Here is a 20,133-nt window from a genome sequence, read left to right as displayed (position 1 = left end):
CCATTTATTAAGAACATTGTAAAAAAAAAAAAAAAAAGTTGGCATTTTATAGCATTTAAGCTAGCGGACTTTTGCTATGTAAGTTAGCCAATTGTTCTTTTGTTGTACTTAGATCCTTATTATTTTTTATACCATTTGAGGCTCAGTTCAGGTATTTTAATTTTTTTTTATGTTCCTGATCTGATTATTCGAACTAACTAGTTAATCGATTAATCGACTACTAAAATAATCTTTAGCTGCTCCCTGTTAAGACCAACAAAAGCCTAGTTTTTGTTTGAGCTAATGTTTTTTTTAATGCATTTGTAATTTAGTTTATCAGTATATTAAATAGGTTTTTGTGGGAATATGTGCTTGAACTATTTTTTTCAGAGCATTGTAAAAAAAATAATAATTTCAAAAAAAGAAAATTAGCATTTTATAGCATTTAAGCTAGCGGACATTTGCTATGTAAGTTAGCCAATTGTTCTTTTGTTGTACTTAGATCCTTATTTTTTTATACCATTTGAGGCTCAGTTCATGTACTTTAATTTTTTTATGTTCCTGATCCGATTACTCGATTATTCGAACTAACTAGTTCATCGATTAATCGACTACTGAAATAATCTTTAACTACTCCCTGTTAAGACCAACAGAAGCCAAGTTTTTGTTTGAGCTAATGTTTCTTTTTAATGCATTTGTAATTTAGTTTATCGGTATATTTAGCTTTTTTTTTTTTGTGGGAATATGTGCTTGAACTATTTTTTCAGAGCACTGTGAAAAAAAAATATTTTTTTAATTTTAAAAAAGAAAATTTGCATTTTATAGCATTTAAGCTAGCAGACTTTTTCTATGTAAGATATAATAAGCAATAATTCTTTTGCTGAATTTAGATCCTCATTTATTATTTTACTTTTTTTTTTTTTTTACACTTTGAGGCTTAGCTCAACCTGCTCCCTGTTAAGACCAACATAAGCCAAGTTTTTGTTTGAGCTAATGCTTTTTTAATACATATATATAATAGCTGCAGCCCTAGTCCCTTCCTCTGTATTTTGGGGTTCTGAACATGAAGTGACGCATAAATGTCCCAAAATCAACAGGAAGTGACCCATAAATGCACCAATATCAACAGGAACAGACTGAAAATTGAGATTATCTCGAGTGGATGTCCAATTAACTTGAGTGACCGTTCATTCGTTCGCTGCCATGCCTCCCATTTCAAATGACTCGGACATCTAGGGAGGTCAATGGCAACCAGTTTAATTTTGGGACATTTCAGGTCATTTGCTGTTAGTTGTCAGTCACTTCCTGTTGATTTTTGGTGCATTTCCGGGTCATTTTCTGTTGATTTTGGGTTTCTCAACAGGAAGTGACCCATAAATGTCATTAAAATCAACTGGAAGTGACCCGGAAATGCCTCAAATTCAATAAAAAAATGACTGAAAATCAACAGCAAAAGACCTGAAATGCCCTAAAATGAATAGTCATCGGTTGCCATTGACCGCCGTGGACGTCCAATCCGTTTAAAGTGGGAGGGACAATCGTTGCCACCCTCCCAGTTCAAACGAGTTGGACGTCTACTATTGATAAACTCAATTCATTTCACAGCAGAAGGATCAAATGAGCTTAATAATCATCATCGTGAGCCATGTATCGTATATAGAGGTACCCAGAGGTTCCCAATCCTAGCTTATTTCGTGTTTTTTCCTTCTTCTTGCTGCAATCTCAGAGAAATATTTCGACATGAAGAAGAACCAATGCAAAGACGCGCTGGACATCTACAAGAAGTTCCTTTACAGGATGACCAAGTTGTCAGAGTTCCTCAAAGTAGCCGAGGTACGTACAAACCCGCACCTGAACACAAACACGTCGGGACAACACGGCTCTATTTTAGCGCCTAGCTTCTTCTTAATGGCGCTTACCTCGTCGATGTTTGACCTAAATCAGATCCAAGTTTTGACTCTTCTAGATATATCGGCTGCTTTGGAAGGTGCACCCGCGTGACAAGTAAAAGCCCATATGGTGATTGTTTAATAGTCTGAGTTATTTTTTTATCTGTTCTCAGAGTCAGCTTATCTGTTAGTCCTTGCGAATTTGCCGTCCGTCTGTCCTTTTATCAACGTCGGGTTCATGGTCACGCCATCCTCCACCCCGCATCCGTCACTTTCACTGATCACAAATTGTTGTTTTCCGTTGTGCTTTTCTGTTACCGCATGAAGTAACGATACCCACCGATCACCCACCTTCCTTCCCTTTTTTGATTTGTTTGTTTTCAACCACAGGAAGTTGGAATAGATCAGGGTGACATCCCCGATCTCTCGCAGGTCAGTGTACATCTCACCTCCTTCTCTCTCTTTCTGTTCAGACACTCCGCTTTCCATTCATAGACCTCATGTAGCGTAACTCTTTGATTTTCCTCACTCTTCACTCACTTATTTGATTTTCAATTTCCAACAATCATTCCAGTGTTTTTTTTGGGAGTGTGAACGAGTCGAGTCAAGTCAGGAGGTTTTCTTGAATCGAGTCAGGTTTTGTTGCGTCGAGTCAGGAGGTTTGGTTGAGTCGAGTCACGATGTTACGTTGAGTCACGAGGTCGGGTCACGAGGTGCGGTCGAGTCACGATGTTACGCCGAGTCACATGTTACTTTGGGTCACAAGGTGATGTCAGGTCACGACGTTACGTCGAGGTTGCATCAAGTTACGAGGTTGGGTCAAGTCACAATGGCACGTCGAGTTCCGATGTTACCTCGGGTCACGAGGTTACATCGAGTCATGAGGTTATGTCGAGTCAAGTCACGATATTACGTCAAGTCATGATGTCAGGTCGAGGTTGCGTCGAGTTACGATATTACGTCGAGCTGAGTCACGATGTTACGTGGAGTCATGATGTTACGTCGAGTCACGATGTTACGTCGGATCACGAGGTTACGTCGAGGTTGCATCGAGTCACAAGGTTGGGTCGAGTCACGATGTTACGCCGAGTCACGATGTTACGTCAAGTCATGAGGTTGGGTCGAGGTTGGGTCGAGTCACTAGGTCGGGTCAAGTCAAGATGTTACGTCGAGTCACGAGGTTGGGCGAGTCACGATGTTACGTCTGGTCACGAGTTTACGTTGAGGTTGGGTCGAGTCACGATGTTGGGTCGAGTCACAATGTGACGTCGGGTCACGAGTTTACGTCGGGTCACGAAGTTATGTCGAGGCTGGGTCGGGTCTTGAGTTTACGTCTGGTCACGGAGTTATGTCGAGGTTGGGTCGAGTCACGAGGTTACGTCGAGTCGCGAGGTTACGTCGAGGTACCATCGAGTCACGAACTTACGTCGAGTCGATTCACGGTTATGTCAAGTCATCAGGTTGGGTCGAGGTTGCGTCAAATCACGATGTTACGTCAAGTCATGAGGTTGGGTCGAGTCACGATGTTACGTCGAGTCACGAGGTCGGGTCGAGTTACGATGTTACATCGGGTCACGAGTTTACGTCGAGGTTGCACAGAGTCTAGAAGTTGGGTCGAATCACAAGGTCACGTCGGGTCACGAGGTTATGTTGAGGTTGGTAGGCGTCATGAGGTTGGGTCGAGTCACGAGGTTACTTCGAGTCACAAGGCTACATTAAGTCCGAGGTTACGTCGAGGTCGCATCGGGTTACAATGTTACGTCAAGTCGAATCACAATGTTACGTCAAGTCATTAGGTTGGGTCGAGGTTGCGTCGAGTCGCGATGTTACAGTATGTTACAGTATGTCGGGTCGAGTCACGATGTTGGGTCGTGTCACGATGTTACGTCAATTCAGGAGGTTGGTTCAAGGCACAATGTTACGTCGGGCCATGACGGGTCATGAGGTTACGTCGAGGTTGCATCGCGTCAAGAGGTTGGGTCGAAGTTGCATTGAGTCACGATGTTACGTCGGGTCACGATGTTACGTCGAGTCACGATGTTACGTCGGGTCACGATGTTGCGTCGAGTCACGATGTTACGTCAAGTCAGGATGTTGCGTCGAGTCACAGGGTTACGTCGGGTCACGAGTTTTCGTAGCGGTTGCATCGAGTCATGAGGTTGGGTCGAGTCAAGAGGTTGGGTCGAGTCACGAGGTTACGTTGAGGTACCATCGAGTCACGAGGTTATGTCGAGTCGAGTCACGATGTCACGTCGGGTCATGAGGTTACGTCGAGGTTGCATCGCGTCAAGAGGTTGGGTCGAGTCACAATGTTACGTCGGGTCACGAGGTTACGTCGAGGTTGGGTCGAGTCAAGAGGTTGGGTCAAGTCACGAGGTTACATCAAGGTTGCATCGAGTCACGATGTTACGTCAAGTCATGAGGTTGGGTCAAGGTTGCTCCGAGTCACGATGTTGGGTCGAGTCACGATGTTATATCAAGTCACGAGGTCGGGTCGAGTCACGAGGTTACGTTGGGTCACGAGGTTATGTCGAGTTTAGGTCGAGTCATGATGTTACGTCAAGTAGAGTCACGACGTTATGTCAAGTCATGAGGTTGGGTCGAGGTTACGTCGAGTCACGATGTCACATCGAGCAGAGTCACGATTTTACGTCGAATCACGATGTTACGTCGAGTCACGAGGTTTGGTCGAGGTTGCGTTGAGTCACAATGTTACGCTAACCTGAGTCACGAAGTTTCATTGGGTCACGAGGTCGGGTCGGGTCGAGTCAGGAGGTCGGGTCGAGTCAGGATCTCGGGTCGAGTCAGGAAGTTGCGTCGAGTCGCGTCACAACTTTAGTCAAGGCCTTCACCATTTTATCTGTAAGCTACCTAGCTGGGCTTCGTGTTCCATAGACGTGCGCTCAAGGTCCGAGATGCTACACATGTCCTGGACGGACGGATGTAAATATTCCCCTATCAGATTCGACTAGAGATATTTAGATTTTACTCTAGCGTAAAGCATGTCCATGCACATGATCTACATTCAAGGACCATGCAAAAAGATTTTGCGGTCCGCTTCTGGCCCTCCGAACCTTATGTTTGACACCTATGAGTTAACTTTTGATTTCATGCATAAAAAACAAAAAAAGTGTTTTTTTCTTGTTCTTGCTGTGTGGCAGAAAACAAAAAGATAATACATTGTAGGTGGCGGGTCGCGCGCCGTATTACTTCTACCGCTTCGGCACCCCCTGCACGCGCACCGTCTTTTATCAAACCGGCACGTGGGCTGGCTTGTTGCCTGTGGAAGCAGCGCAGATTGCTTTTTGCCCTCTCGCTGCTGCCGGCGAAAGGCCATGAAACTTCATGAATAGAAAATGAGGATTGAGCGTCTTCATCTGCATGACTCCTTTGAATTTGGAGTTCTTTTTGATCGTGACACAGGAGATGGAATGCTAGTGAATTTCTCTGTTTTGTCCTTATACCTTGTATCATGAATGCTTAACTCATTGGCTGCGTTTCATGAATTCATATCCATATAGTTTGGCATTTTAACACTTAAAACACTCAAAGTGTGCTTAATCGATGATAATATCCAAGTTCCTCTTTTGGAAGCGTACTACTGTCTCGCCCGCCGCAAACAGCTCTCAAGACAAAATACTTCCAGATGTGTGTGTGTGCGCGCATTCTTGCGGACGGTGACGTTGTCATATTTTCACTGTGAAGGAAATTGCTGCAACAAGCATAACGCTGAACGCTGGATTTCTGTACAGAATGGAGCTGCATTCTTCGCCTCTGCTCCTCTCATTGTGAATCCCAGCCGAACACATTGAGTAGGATAGAAGAACCAGAGTTGCATTTACACTGACCGCACACAACAGAGAACACTCGAACTGAAATGAATCCATTTCTAAAATGCACTAAAACTACTTATACTTCCCGCCAAAAAAACTGCATGACTTCTCTTCTACCTTTTTTGTTTCTAAGCTTTTGTAGTGCTACTTTGCTAACTGTGTCGATGTTGGCTGCATGTTGCTATGGCTACATTTTACGAGAGACAACAATAACCAAAAGTGGTATTTGCCATGTGGCAGAATTGATTTTCCCATGTGGCTGTTTTGTTTTGTTTTTTTTTGCCATGCGGCAAAATGGATTTTGCCATATGGCTTTTTTTTGCCATGTGGAAAAATGGATTTTGCCATATGGCTTTTTTTTGCCATGTGGAAAAATTGATTTTGCCATGTGGCATTTTTTTTGCAAGTGGAAAAAAAGGATTTTGCCATTTGGCATTTTTTTGCCAGTGGCAAAATGGGATTTTGCCATGTGGCATTTTTTTTTTTTTTTTTTGCCAGTGGCAAAATGGGATTTTGCCATGTCGCTTTTTTTTTTTTTTTTGCCAGTGGCAAATGGGATTTTGCCATGGGGCATTTTTTTTTTTTGCCATCTGGCAAGATCCATTTTGCCACACGGCAAAAAAATGCCACATCGAAAAATTCCCTTTTTGCCACTGGAAAAAAAATGCCACATGACAAAATCCCATTTTTGCCACATGGCAAATTCCATTTTTGCCACATGGCAAAAAAAAGTCACATGGCAAAATCCCATTCTTTGCCATTTGGCATTTTTTTGCTAAGTGGCAAAATGGATTTTGCCACAAAAAAAGCCACATGGCAAAATCCATTTTGCCAAATGGCAAAAAAAAATGCTACATGGCAAAATCCATTTTGCTACATAGCAAAAGAAATGCCACATGGCAAAATACATTTTGCCGCATGGCAAAAAAAATGCCACACGGCAAAATCCATTTTGCCACATGGCAAAAAAGGAAAAAAATGCCACATCGCAAACTCAATTTTGCCACATGGCAGAAAATGCCACATGGCAAAAAAAAAAAACATTTTGCCAGATTGCAAAACAATGCCACATGGCAAAATCCATTTTGCCACATGGCAAAAAAATAAAACATGTTGCCGCACTGCAAAAAAAATGGCAAAAAAAAAATGTAACACATGGCAAATAAGATGCCGCATGGCAAAATTCATTTTGACAAATGGCAAAATAATGCCACATAGTAAAATAAATTTTGCCACATGGGAAAAAAATCCACATGGCAAAATCCATTTTGCCACATGGCAAAAAAATGCCACATGGCAAAAAAAAATATGTTGCCACACGGCAAAAAAACGGCCAAAAAAAATCCATTTCGCCACATGCAAAAAAAAATGCCACATGGCAAAATCCATTTTGCTTAATGGCAAATACCACGTTTTGTTCTCGGCCCTGCTGAATTTTACTGCGTTACCTTCCCGGGAGAGCGATCTATAACTTCACCCGATGGAGAACGAGGTCGGTTCTATGCGAAAATGCTCACTTTGCGTCCAACCTTTGTGTCCTAAGGCCCCCAGCAGCCTCCTGGAGGCTCTGGAGCAACATCTGGCCTCCCTTGAGGGCAAGAAGACCAAGGAGCTGAATCCGGACACCAGGTAGAGATTGCTGATATGAGAGTCGGTCGTCATCGGCACTTCATTGTCACTGCGCTCTCATCTCGCAGAGCGTCCACCCTGTCCAACGCCGTCTCGTGTCTGGCCTCTGCCGACCTGTCCTTCGCCCGCATGGACGAGAAGGAGAAGCAGCTGGCTCTGGAGGAGGAGCAGGCCAGATTACAAGCTCTTAAGGTATACACAAACAAATATTAGCTGAAACAATTTACAACCTTATGTAAAAACCAGAGCGCAGCTGTCCTTAATCCATGTCATATGTCTGAGTCTGCTTCTCAGTCATACATGGCGGTCATACTAATGCTGCTCCATCATCCATCATTAGACAAAATACAATACTTTTGGACTTTTTGGATCGTTATTTTGGGGTACTTAAAGGGTTAATTCCGACTTAGCGGAAATTCAGTTTACGTCCCATCTTAGGAACAGAAATCGTTCGTAACCCTGGGATTACCTGTTTTCTTTTCGACCGTTTGGAGGCCTTAACATGCTCGAAAACTCACCAAAATTTACAGATTCATGCTTCTTGCCGTAAATTTCGCCAATTTTTCAACGCTTAAAGTCGCCCCCTTGAATTTTTCAAAAAAGCCTCTCCTATTAGGTTTTTCTTTTCAACTGTAGAGCAATGAAAACTGGGACATTGGTGGACATTAGTTGGATTCTCCTCAAATTGGTGAGACTGTTCATGAGACATATGAGATCTAAAGTTATCAAAATGGTGAGTTTTCAATCATGGGCCTAACCTGGATTTTCACACCCTTACCATTGACTGTGATGAACCCCTTGTTGCCTGAATTTCTATTAAACTTAATTCAACGATTAACATCCTCTCATTGTGTTGACATGTTCCATTCAAACACTTTTCCAGGATCAGCGATTAAAGGAGATTGGCATGAAAACACCGCCGTCTGCATCCCCCAGTAGTGCCCACAACAACAACCACGTCGCCCAAACCCCCGAGTTGTTCGGATCGACGCTCTCGGCCAACAGGTGGGCTAGAATGCGCTAATCGCTCCGTAGCGGCAACAGTTTTTCATCCATTTTGTCCGAATCCCTCAGTGTGCCCAACCTGAACAGCGACCTATTTGATCTCCAGCCGGCCTTCATCCCCGCGGTGCAGTGCACTCCGTCCATCTCTGCCGCCAACAGCGCCTGGGGAGGTACGCCACACTTTCACTTGTTCGTCAGTGGCATGTGAACCAGGGTTCATTCACCATCACAATTATGATGTCATTAAGATGTCATTAAGTGCCATCCGGCAAGTGATGTCACTTTTAAATGGATCTAAAAGATGCGGACTGGGCATAAATGGAGTTAGTGACAAAAATATGAGCAACGAACATGAAGTTCATGCACATAATATACTTTTGCGACTGGCCGGATCTGGCCCGCGTACCGCCAGTTTAACGCCCCTGAAATGCCTTAGTATGTGTCTCTTGACCTTTAACTCACTGCCTGTCATTAACGGCACTAAACATCCAATCTGCACTGAAACCAGAGCATTCACAGCCCCTGTTTTTTGGGGCATTTACAGGTCACCTCCTGTTCATTTTCGGGCATTTACATAACTTCATAATATTTTGACGGGACATGGGGGCGGGGCCAATTCATAGGGGGCCTATCTCTGTCAAAGCTGACTGAGTGGAAACACAAAGAGCTTTTTCCGTTGAAAATTCTCGTGAATAATTGCTTAAATCCCTGAATTCTTTATACTAGTAGATATGGACGTAAAACAGCCTTGATTCTTGGTTAAAAGCATAAAAAAACGGGCAGTTAGCATTTATTTAACATAAATATTGCAAACTATGATGCTAGTAAGTAAGCTAATTTTTGGCCGCCATATGTAAGCAAATAGCTTTTTCCAGTGAAAGTACTTTATAGATATGAACATAAAACAGTCTCGATTCTTGGTTAAAAGCAGAAAAAAACGGGCAGTTGCCATTTATGTAATGTAAATATTGCAAACTATGATGCTAGTCAGTAAGCAAATTAGCGGCCACCATATCAGAGACAAAGCTTTTTACGTTGAAAATTCTCGTGGATAAATGCTTAAATCCCTGAATTTTTTATAGATTTTTTAAAAAATGTGCAGTTAGCAGTTATTTTATGGAAATATTGCAGACATGAACGTAAAACAGTCTCGATTCTTGGTTAAAAGCAGGGGAAAAAAATGGCAGTTAGCATTTATTTTACATAAATATTGCGAACTATGATGCTAGTCAGTAAGCAAATTAGCGGCCACCATATGTAAACAAAGAGCTTTTTCCATTGAAAATTCTTGTGAATAAATGCTTAAATTCTTGAATTCTTTATAGAAATGGACGTAAAACAGTCTCGATTCTTGCTTAAAAGCAAAAAAAAAAAAACTGCAGTTAGCATTTATTTTACATAAAAATTGCGAACTATGATGCTAGTCAGTAAGCAAAATGGCGGCCGCCATATGTAAACAAAGAGCTATGTCCATTGAAAGTTTTCATGAATAAATGCTTAAATCCCTGTATTCTTTATAATTATGGACGTTACACAGTCTCGATTCTTGGTTAAAAGCAAAAAACGTGCAGTTGCCATTTATTTTATGTAAATATTGCGAACTATGATGCTAGTCAGTCAGCAAATTAGCGGCCGCCATATCACAGACTAAGAGCTTTTTGCGTCAAAAATTCTTGTGAATAAATGCTTAAATCCCTGAATTCTTTATAGATAAAAACCGTGCAGTTAGCAGTTATTTTACGTAAATATTGCGAAGTATAATGCCAATGCTGTAGCTGCTAATTTATCCTATTGTTTTTTTTCACAACGTTTCAAAATGCATGCATGGTACGAAAAATATAATCATGACCTTGAATCCTCGAACGAATCACTCTTCAAACAATCCTGCCTGTTTGTATGCAGTACAGCCTTCATACTTTTTCAGCTTAAATCCGGTATAAGATCGCTGCATGTGACCGACTGCTAATGAATGAAGCGAAGTGTGGGACAACCCCCTTCGGGATGGCGTAACGCAGTGAATGGGAAATATGCCACGTCAATATATTGTGAAGTCATTTACAGGACACTTCCTTTTGATTTTGAGTCACTTATTATTCTTTTGGGGACATTCTACAGTCACTTCTTTTTCAGTAACCCAAAATGAACAGGAAGTGACCGGTAAAAGCCCGAAAAGGAAAGGGAAGTGACGGAAAATCAACAGGAAATGGTGTGAAATCCCCCAAAATGAACTCGTTGGCTGACACTCACATCCATTCCGTTTGAGGTGACAGAATGGGGACCTTCACAGGTCAGAAGGTCTGGATTTGCAAATATTCAAGATGCTAATTGCAGTTATCCAGAGTGAAACCCCCTCTTCACACCTAGGCAGCGACTCCACAGGAGTATGTAGGGTTGGGTTGTATGCTGGATTGCTTGTTTGAGTGGTCTATTGTTTTACAAAGCCATGTAGTCAGTTTGGTGTCGGGGTCATTTGACCCCTTTCTGGTCATAGATGTTCAGTCCATATGAAGTAGGAGTCCCCCTCCCAGTTTAAATGGATTGGACGTCTACCAGGGATTTTACAGTTTTACGGTCGGTTTCAAAGAGTTTATCAAATGGACCGTAAAACTGTAAAATTCCTGGGCCTGACGGGTTCCCGGCTGAATACCGACGGCCTAAATTTATGTTTCAGCTGATTGAATATCCTTTTTTATTATTTTGGCGAAGCTACTTCAAAATAAAACCGCAGTTTAATAACAGAACTACGTCCTCAGGACTGGAGAGGCAGCCTTTGGAACAGAACGCCCCCGCCATGACTGTAGATTTCGATGCTGTGTTCGGGAATAAAGCCGCTCCAGCTAACGACGGAACACAGCCAGCAGCCGGTAAAACCTTTCCCCGGTCCGACCCGTCGACCGTCCAGGCTGGAAACTAAAACCTTCTCGGCTTTGCGCGCTTTCGATTAACCCTTGCAACTCGTGGCTGCTGTACGAGACGGTGACGGGCTTTGCTAGCTTACCTAGCATGCTAGCATTCTGTTGTTTTTTTAACAAAACTTCCGTGTTAAAATGCAGATTAGACTGTAAACTGACTCTGTTTTCTTTGGATACCTTGTCTAGCGCTGTTGTTAACTTTGCTAGCATTGCTCACAGGGTTTCTGCTCCTTGTTGTTTTTCTTCCTGTTAGCGGGTAATCAAGGTGCAATTATTTTGAAGCAGATCAGCGCTCTGACAGGTCCCATCTATCAGCATTGCAATCGTTAGCTTTAATCAGCTGGTATTTTTTGAAAATGTTCGTTTTTTAATCATGTGCGCCTCCTCCTTGACTTCCCTTTCCCATCTGCTTAAGCTAGCAGGAAACATGTACCCTGGATGTCTTGTGTCAGCACCACTGTCAAAGCTACAAACCACTTCCGAACTAAATATTATCCCCCCTCCCCTTCTTTTTCCCCCTCATTTTCTGCTCTCTCTGTGTTTCACGAGGTCAATGTGGTCGACGGCAGCCTGTTTTGGCAATTTGCACACTCGTTTTCTCGTGCTGTCCTTGTCCAGCACCGAGCACATTGAAACACCTCCTGGCTTTAAGTGCCCGTGACAGCATAAAAAATCCTAAATAGCATTATTATGTGAATTAAAATCATATTTTCAGGCAATTCAACTCCATACAACAATTTGGCAAAGCGCAGATGGTAAGAAATTAGTCTTTTAATCTGCTGTTTAGCCCCACCTTTCATTATAGCGCTCTCGCGTCCCCAGCTGGATGATGACATCTCATTTACTGTTGATTTTCCGTTACTTCATTTTCCTTTTAGCGCATTTACTAGTCACTTCCTGTTAAATTAAGGATTTTACCTGTTCAGCTGTTTGACACAGAGAGTGGAAGTCTAAGTGTCCGGTTGGTCTGAACAGCTTTAATGTTTCACATTGAAAGTATGACATACTCCCATTGTGATCATTCAACATACCTTGTTTATTATGACAAAGCAGCGAACAGGAAGGGGTCATGGGGAACAGAAGAAAAGAGAAAGAAACAACAACAAAAAATACATTGAACGCCTACACTAACTATGAGTATGTTGGTGCTATCGTCAGCTAGATGTATTTCCGGTTGACACCATGTGGGGGGCCTGTTGACCAGGGAAAGAAGGGAAGGGGGTGGGGGAGTCTATAGGATAAGTGATTGGGAGGGGTGGAGTGTACACAAATCAGCTCTGTGATCTAGAAATCAGTAATTGTGTGAATCCCTTGTGAGGGTAAGCCCGTCGGCAACCGACCCTACTGTTGTTGATCCTCACTCACTTACTGCCGATTTTGGGGCGTTTCCGGGCCACTTCCTGCTGATTTGTTGCCACTGATGGCCATAGACATCCAGTGTGTTTGAATTGGGAACAATGGGGACATTCCCTGTTCAGTAACACCAAATCAACAGGAAGTGACCCTAAAATCAACAACAAGTAACGGAAATCAACAGCAAATGACCTGAAATGCCCCCAAAATTAAACTCATTGTTTGCCATCAGTTGTCACTTCCTGTGTCGATTTGGGTTTACTGAACAGGAAGTGAAAACCAATGGTAACCAATGAGTTAAATTTTGGGCCATTTCAGGTCATTTTCTGTTGATCTTCACTCAATTGCTGTTGATTTTGGTGCATTTCCGGGCCACTTACTGCTGATTTTTTTGCCACTGATGGCCAGTCTATTTGAATTGGGGAAAAATGGGGACATTCCCAGGTCTGTTCCTGTTCACAAACTCAAAATCAACAGGAAGTGACCCATAAACACCCTATAAAAACAGGAAGTATCTGAAAATCAACATCCTGTAGTCTAGTTTTGTTGCCACTGTTGGCCATAGACGTCCAATTTGAAGTGGATTCAAACGGAACTCATTCCAATTCACAACAGAATGCTGAAACTAGCCTGTTTTCTGTTTCATAGTTGTTGTTTTTTTGTAAAATATCCTTAAATGATTTCCTGACCCATGCAACTGTTGCATCGCCATATCTTGAGATTATCGTGAGCCTTGTATCGCAAATGGTATCGCTAGCTACCCAGAGGTTCCCACCCCCAGTTTTGATCATCAACAACCAAATCTTTTTGAGCCACTCAATTCAACACTCGATGGCCATGGGCGTCCAATCTATTTGAATTGAGAAGGGTGGCAGCCCTTCCCGCTCAAATGGATTAAACATTTGCCAGCTCCTACTGTGGTCTAACCTTTTAATCCCTCGCTTTGCTGGTCGTGTTGACTTTGAGTCTCTTCACTAGATAGTTTGTGTTCCCACCGCAGGTTTTGACACCCTGGGAGATCTGCTGAAGCCTACGGTTCCCATCCACGCCGCCCACCCGCTTCCACCTCAAATGGTCTTCCAGTCGGGAGGAAAGCTGCTCGCCAACGACCTGGACTCCTCCTTGGCAAACCTCGTAGGCAGTGAGTCAAACAATAGACATCAGAATGCTGTGAAAATATTCCACTGGAATGCTGTCTATGTTAGCTCATTGACCACCATTGACAGCGCAAGACATCCAAGTCAGTTTGATTGTCAAAATGGATTGGACGTCTAGTGCCATCAATGGCACTAAAACATGACCACCTCCTAATTTGGGGGGCATTTACATGTCACTTCCTGTTGATTTTAGGGTTTTTATAGGTTACTTTCTGTTGATTTTGAGTGTTTTTGGGGACTTTCTTGAGTCACTTCCTTTTCAGTAACCCATAATCGAACAAGAAGTGACCTGTAAATGCCCCAAAATCGAACAGGAAGTGACCCAAAAGGAAAAGCAAGTGACCGGAAATGAACTCATTGCCGGGCATTTGCTGCCACTGACAGCCACAGACGTCCAGTCTGTTTGAATTGGGAAATATGGGGACATCACCCGGAATGTTTGTTTGCATTGGGAAATATGGGGACATTGGAGGAATGTCCCCATATTTCCTGAATATGAATGAACTGAATGAATAACAAACAAACAAATGAATAAGAAGTGACTCAAAATGAACAGGAAGTGACCCATAAACTAGGGCAACTGTTAATTTGGTGCCATTTTATGTTATTTCCGGTTGATTTTCGATCACTTCCTTTTGGCGCATTTACGTGTCACTTTCTGTTGTTTTGGGGTTATTTATCTTTCACATCCTTTAGATTTTGGGATACTTATGCATTTTACGTAATTTCCTGCTGATTTTCGGTCAGTTCCTTTTTCTTTTGGGGCAATTACAGGTCACTTCCTTTTAATTTGGGGGCATTTTCGTCATTTCCTGTTGGTTCTCGGTCAGTTCCTTTTTCTTTTTGGGCATTTACAAGTCACTTCCAGTTGATTTTGGTTTACTGGGGTATTTCACGTCATTTCCTGTTGATTTTTCGGTCACTTCCTTTTCCTTTTGCCGCATTTCTGTATCACTTGTGTTTTTTTTGGCCTTATTTATCAGTCACTTTCTTTCGATTTTGGTGATATGGGGCATTCCACGTCATTTCCTATTGATTTTAGGTCAGTTCGTTTGTCTTTTGGGACATTTACAGGTCACTTCCTTTTAATTTGGGGGCGTTTTTTGTCATTTCCTGTTGGTTTTCAGTCAGTTCCTTCTTTTGGGGCATTTACGGGTCACTATCAGTTGATTCTGGGTTACTGGGGAATTTCACATCATTTCCTGTTGATTTTCAGTCACTTCCTTTTTTTGGGGGGCATTTACGGGTCACTTCCTTTTGGTGCATTTACGTATCAGTTTCTGTTGTTTTTAGGTTATTTATCGGTCTTTTTCTGTCGATTTTTGGTTGCTGGGGCATTTCACGTCATTTCCTGTTGATTTTAGGCCAGTTCCCTTTTCTTTTGGGCATTTGCAGGTCTCCTCCTTTTAATTTGGGGGGCATTTACGGGTCACTTCCTATTGATTTTGGGGCATTTACGTTTCCCTTATAGTTGATATTGTGTTACTGGGGCATTTCACGTCATTTCCTGTTGATTTTCGGTCTGTTCCTTTTCTTTTGGGGCATTTACGTGTCTCTTTCTGTTGTTTATGGGTTATTTATCTGTCACTTCCTGTTAATTTTGGGTTACTGGGGCATTTCACGTCATTTCCTGTTGATTTTAGGTCAGTTCCTTTTCTTTTGGGGCATTTACGTGTCTCTTTCTGTTGTTTATGGGTTATTTATCTGTCACTTCCTGTTAATTTTGGGTTACTGGGGCATTTCACGTCATTTCCTGTTGATTTTAGGTCAGTTCCTTTTTTATTTTGGGGCATATACAGGTCACTTCCTTTTGATCCGGGGGCATTTTTCGTTATTTCCTGTTTGTTTTCTGTCATTTTGTTTTTCTTTTGGGGCATTTATGGGTCACTTCCAGTTGATTTTGGGTTACTGGGGCATTTCATGTCATTTCCTGTTGATTTTTCGGTCACTTCCTTTTCTTTTGGGGCATTTACAGGCAACTTCCTTTCAATTTGGGGGCATTTTTCATCATTTCCTGTTAATTTCCGTCACTTCCTTTTCCTTTTGGGGCATTTTTGGGTCACTTCCTGTTGATTTTGGGTTATTGGGGTATTCCACGTCATTTCCCGTTGATTTTTCGGTCATTTCTTTTTCCTTTTTGGGCATTTATAGGTCACTCCCTGTTGATTTTGGGGCCTTTTGCATCCCTTCCTGTTGATTTTGGGTTACTGAAAAGGAATTGGCTCAAGAATGTCCACAAATGAATAAGAAGTGACTCAAAGTTAACAGGAAGTGACCTGCAAATGCCCACAAGAGATGCTCTGGTTTCAGTATCAGTACAGTCAAAATGAATTGGAAATTTCGTGTCGTCAAGTGAGCCAATGTAGACACAGTTCTAAAGGAAGATTTTGATAGCAAGCTGTTGGTTCCTTTCTTCTTTTACTTTTTGAAACGCAATATCCATTCATGGTTGGAGAGTATCAATAACCTTTTGGGCTACAAAGTTCCGTGAGACACCACCTTTTTAATATATTGTAACCACGCTAATTTGACAATAACCAGAGTCCTCGTTTCTCCTCAGATCTGCAATTTGGCGGAACCCCTTCTAAGAAGTACGTCTGATATATGTCAGCTCAATCTGTTCTATGAATATTGTTTTTATTTTTAGTTTATAAATTCCATTTGAACTGGCTGTGAATTCTCATTGTATTTTTGTTGTTGTTGTTGTCGTTACTTCTTGTAGGCCGGAAATGCAGTGGAATCAGCCCGGGGAGAAGAAGCTAACAGGAGGCCAGAACTGGCAGAACAAGACCATGTCTACAACCCAGTGGAGCCCGGCCCCCATGGTTCCGCCACCCATGCCTGTTCCGCACATGGTAGGATCCATTTTTGACTTGTGTTTTCCTGCTCAGTTTGACCGCTCCATGCTTTTTTTTCCCGGCCGTTTTGCGACGCCATCACCTTCCCTTCCTCTCATTTTTCGAACGCCTGTTTTGCTTTGTCATTTGCTCGCTGCTTGGTGTCATCCATCGTCATTTGTTTTTTAACATTTTTTTCCTCGGCTTCCATCTCCGTGATGTTTATCTTTGTCTACTCATCTCTTTTTGTCTTTTGTCCCTTTTTCCTGATGCATCCTGATGCAGAATGGAATGTTCTATGCTAGTTATGTAAGTACAAGGCCATCGTGATTCCTTGACTGTTAGAAAACGCAAAAAGGTCCAAATAAAAATGGTTCAGAATAGGGCTGCAGGTATTGATTATTTTAGTGGGCGATTAATCGATTTTCCGATTAAACATTTTCCGATCGCTCGTAAACACTGATTTTTCACCGATTTTTTGGGAAAAAAATCATTTTTAAAATGTATCTGGTCCTACAATTTTTGACCAAATCACATAATTCTGACATCAAAAATTCCGGGACGGTGAGGGGCATAAAAGCTGTATACAGAATTTGGAAAAAAAATTAGTTCCCCGGAAATTTGCCAAAAACTTGCCCATTCATTTTTAATGGGATGCAACATTGGTTCAAATTTCCCATTCACTTCCATTGGAATTTCCAATGGAATTTACAGTGCATTGATGCCATTGACGGCCATTTATATCAATTCGATTGATGCCAATGTACTTGGATTCCATTGACGCATATGGATGTCGATGCCATTGACGGCCATGGACGTCCAAATTTCCCATTCATTTTCAATGGCATTTAGGGCTGCAGCTATCGAATATTTTAGTAGTCGATTAATCGATGGACTACTTGGTTCGAATAATCGAGTAATCGGATAAGGAACATGAAAAATTAAAACACCTGAGCTGAGCCTTAAACAGTATTTTTTTTTTTTTTTTTTTTTTTTTAATGAGGATCTATGTACAACAAAAGAACAACTGGCTAACTTGCATAGAAAAGGTCCGCTACCTTTAATGCTATAAAATGCTAAAAAAATTTTTTTTTTACAATGCTCCTAACAAATGGTTAGGACATATATTCCCACAAAAAATGGCTAACTAGACCTATAAATTAAGAATGCATTAAAAAACATGAGCTCAAACAAAAACTTACGTTTTACGCTTATGTTGGTCTTAACAGGGAGCAGTTGGATTCAGTCATTCGAAAAGAGGCAGACCAGAGGGCAGTGTATCCACCCTCATCAGTAAAACGAATTGCAAACACTTTCAATAAAACCATTAAAACGCCACTTTAATTAAACGAATACTCGAAGCAACAAAATTTTATTCGAATATTTTTTGTACTCGAATACTCGAGTTCATCGATTAATCGTTGCAGCTCTAATGGCATTTACTTTGTTCAATGCCATTCACGTCCATGTTTGTCGATTCTATTGATGTCAATGTACTTGGATTGCATTGACCCAAATGTAAGTCAATGCCATTGACAGCCATGGACGTCCAAATTTCCCATTCATTTTCAATGGCAAAAAAACAAATGTCCCAAATCAACGGGAAATGACCAGATTTGAATAGGACGTGTCCCCTAAATGACCTGAGATGACAAGGACACGCCCCCCAAATGTCCTCAAATGACCTGATATGACCAGGACACGCCCCCCAAATGTCCCCAAATGAGCTGATATGACCAGAACACACCCCCAAATGTCCCCATATGACCTTATATGACCAGGACACGCCCCCCAAATGACCTGATATGACCTGGACATGTCCCCGAAATGTCCTCAAATCAACAGGAAGTGACCTGATATTGTCCTAGAAATGTCCCCAAACAAACCTGGGCAGGGCTAGGATCTGTATCTCCACATAGCAAAGACCCAGAGTAATTTCTCCAGAAATTGCAGTTTCTAGTTCACATAATAAAGACTTTTTCTATCCTGTCGTACGCACTTTAACCCAAATAAATAAACAAATAAGTCACACCAGACTATTAGCCACCGGATTCAAAAATATGGGGAAAAAGTAGCGGTTTATAGTCCGAAAATTATGGTATTTTTATTGGAGTGCTTAAAAATTTCCTGTTTTTATGGGTCATCCTGTACAAACAGCATTAAATTCCTAGAGGGTGCTCTGGTATTTTGGCGTTGGCCTTGATTTTACTTTTTTGGGGGGACTAATTCTGAGTCTTTTCATTCCTTTAAAGGCTCCAGCTCCCCTGGCTTTCCCCATGACGACACCTCAAGTGCCTGTGTATGGAATGGTGAGGGGAACCATCTTTTAGATTGATTGATTGATTGATTTTCTAGTCAATAAAGAATATCTTATAGAGGGTTTCAGAGTTTGTGAGTGTTCCAATGGTGTTTGCAGGTGCCCCCCCAGATGGGTCAGGTGGGCGGGGTACCAGTCATGGCCCCTCAGCCAATGATGTACAACCAGCCTGTCCTCAGACCCACTAACCCCTTTGCAGCCATGCCTGGAGCGCAGGTGAGAACGCATCACTCGGACTGTCATTTAAATCTCGTCGTTTCTGCAATCTATTCCATCTTGCTTCAGATGCAGTTTATGTAATCCAGTCAAGGGCGGAAGAGGGGGAATCCAGTGCCAAAAGCGACAAATTACCACAAAGACAACACGCAAGAAGAGCGGCTAAAAGGACTAAAGACTATAAATCCCTGAAACAATTTGATGACCTGAGTGAGTGAGGGTGTCAGATCTGTGGCCGACTAATGCGAGGGTCTTTGCTGCCACATTAGCTTTATTTCATACTGGTGCTATTACGTCCCCTCTCCGACTGCGAATGTGCCAACGTGTGCATTGTGTTTCTTCGCGCCATTGCACCGATTTTGTTCTCGTCCGATCGTTCGTGGGTCCGACAACGCCATCACATCCAGTTTTGTGCGTCAGCATTTGAAATCACACCTGCGGCCATCTTGTGGTCTGAAGTGGAAATACACCCAAAATTAGAACTATAGTAATTAAGCATGGCAGGAAGATGAGTCGTTTTCTTGTCGATATCAATACTCCCAAAAATTTGAATAATGGTTTCATTAACTCGTTCAGTGTTTCTCCATTGGCAGGCAATGTTTATAACACAAAAAAATAACAGGAATTGACCCAAAATGTACAAGACGTACCTGGAAATTGCTCAGAATTAACAAAAAGTGACCAAAATTAATGGGGAAAAAAACAGTAAACAATCATGTGAAAAAATTAGGACACCCCTCACTTATCAATGTCTGATATTTTTTGTTTATCTCTGGAAAAAAAAAAGTGATTTAATTGCAGGTAAACAACCAAAAAATTAACATTGTTTTACTCATTCAAATCAAATTTATCAACAAAAATGCATATTCTAACTGAGGAAAAAGTTAGGACACCCTACCATCTAATAGCTAGTGTTACCCCCTTTGACTGAAATAACTTCAGTTAGACGCTTTTTGTAGACATCTACCAGTCTTTAACTTCGGTCTGAAAAAAACGTTTGCCCCAC

The 20,133-nt window shown here is 41.9% G+C and overlaps 1 protein-coding gene across 6 annotated transcripts in view; it reads left to right on the top strand.

Annotated features, from left to right (window-relative positions):
* si:ch211-200p22.4 (phosphatidylinositol-binding clathrin assembly protein) overlaps positions 1–20,133 on the top strand; it is a 45,005-nt gene extending 24,872 nt beyond the window's left edge. For 3 of the 6 annotated variants that reach the window (XM_057855043.1, XM_057855042.1, XM_057855047.1), the window contains 14 exons: positions 1,706–1,812; positions 2,259–2,300; positions 7,245–7,330; positions 7,399–7,522; positions 8,214–8,335; positions 8,405–8,505; positions 11,089–11,199; positions 13,601–13,741; positions 16,318–16,348; positions 16,480–16,612; positions 16,880–16,903; positions 18,847–18,903; positions 19,011–19,127; positions 19,197–20,133. In XM_057855043.1, the coding sequence (XP_057711026.1) occupies positions 1,706–1,812; positions 2,259–2,300; positions 7,245–7,330; positions 7,399–7,522; positions 8,214–8,335; positions 8,405–8,505; positions 11,089–11,199; positions 13,601–13,741; positions 16,318–16,348; positions 16,480–16,612; positions 16,880–16,903; positions 18,847–18,903; positions 19,011–19,127; positions 19,197–19,211 (1,211 nt within the window). In that variant the 3' untranslated portion in view covers positions 19,212–20,133. The remainder of the gene's footprint in view (positions 1–1,705; positions 1,813–2,258; positions 2,301–7,244; positions 7,331–7,398; positions 7,523–8,213; positions 8,336–8,404; positions 8,506–11,088; positions 11,200–13,600; positions 13,742–16,317; positions 16,349–16,479; positions 16,613–16,879; positions 16,904–18,846; positions 18,904–19,010; positions 19,128–19,196) is intronic. The other 3 variants (XM_057855045.1, XM_057855046.1, XM_057855044.1) reach the window with 3 other exon arrangements.

This window comes from Corythoichthys intestinalis, chromosome 13 (genome assembly GCF_030265065.1).
Source record: "Corythoichthys intestinalis isolate RoL2023-P3 chromosome 13, ASM3026506v1, whole genome shotgun sequence".
NCBI lineage: Eukaryota > Metazoa > Chordata > Actinopteri > Syngnathiformes > Syngnathidae > Corythoichthys > Corythoichthys intestinalis.
The sequence above is the reverse complement of the archived record's forward strand: the minus strand, read 5'-3'. Positions and strand labels throughout refer to the sequence as shown.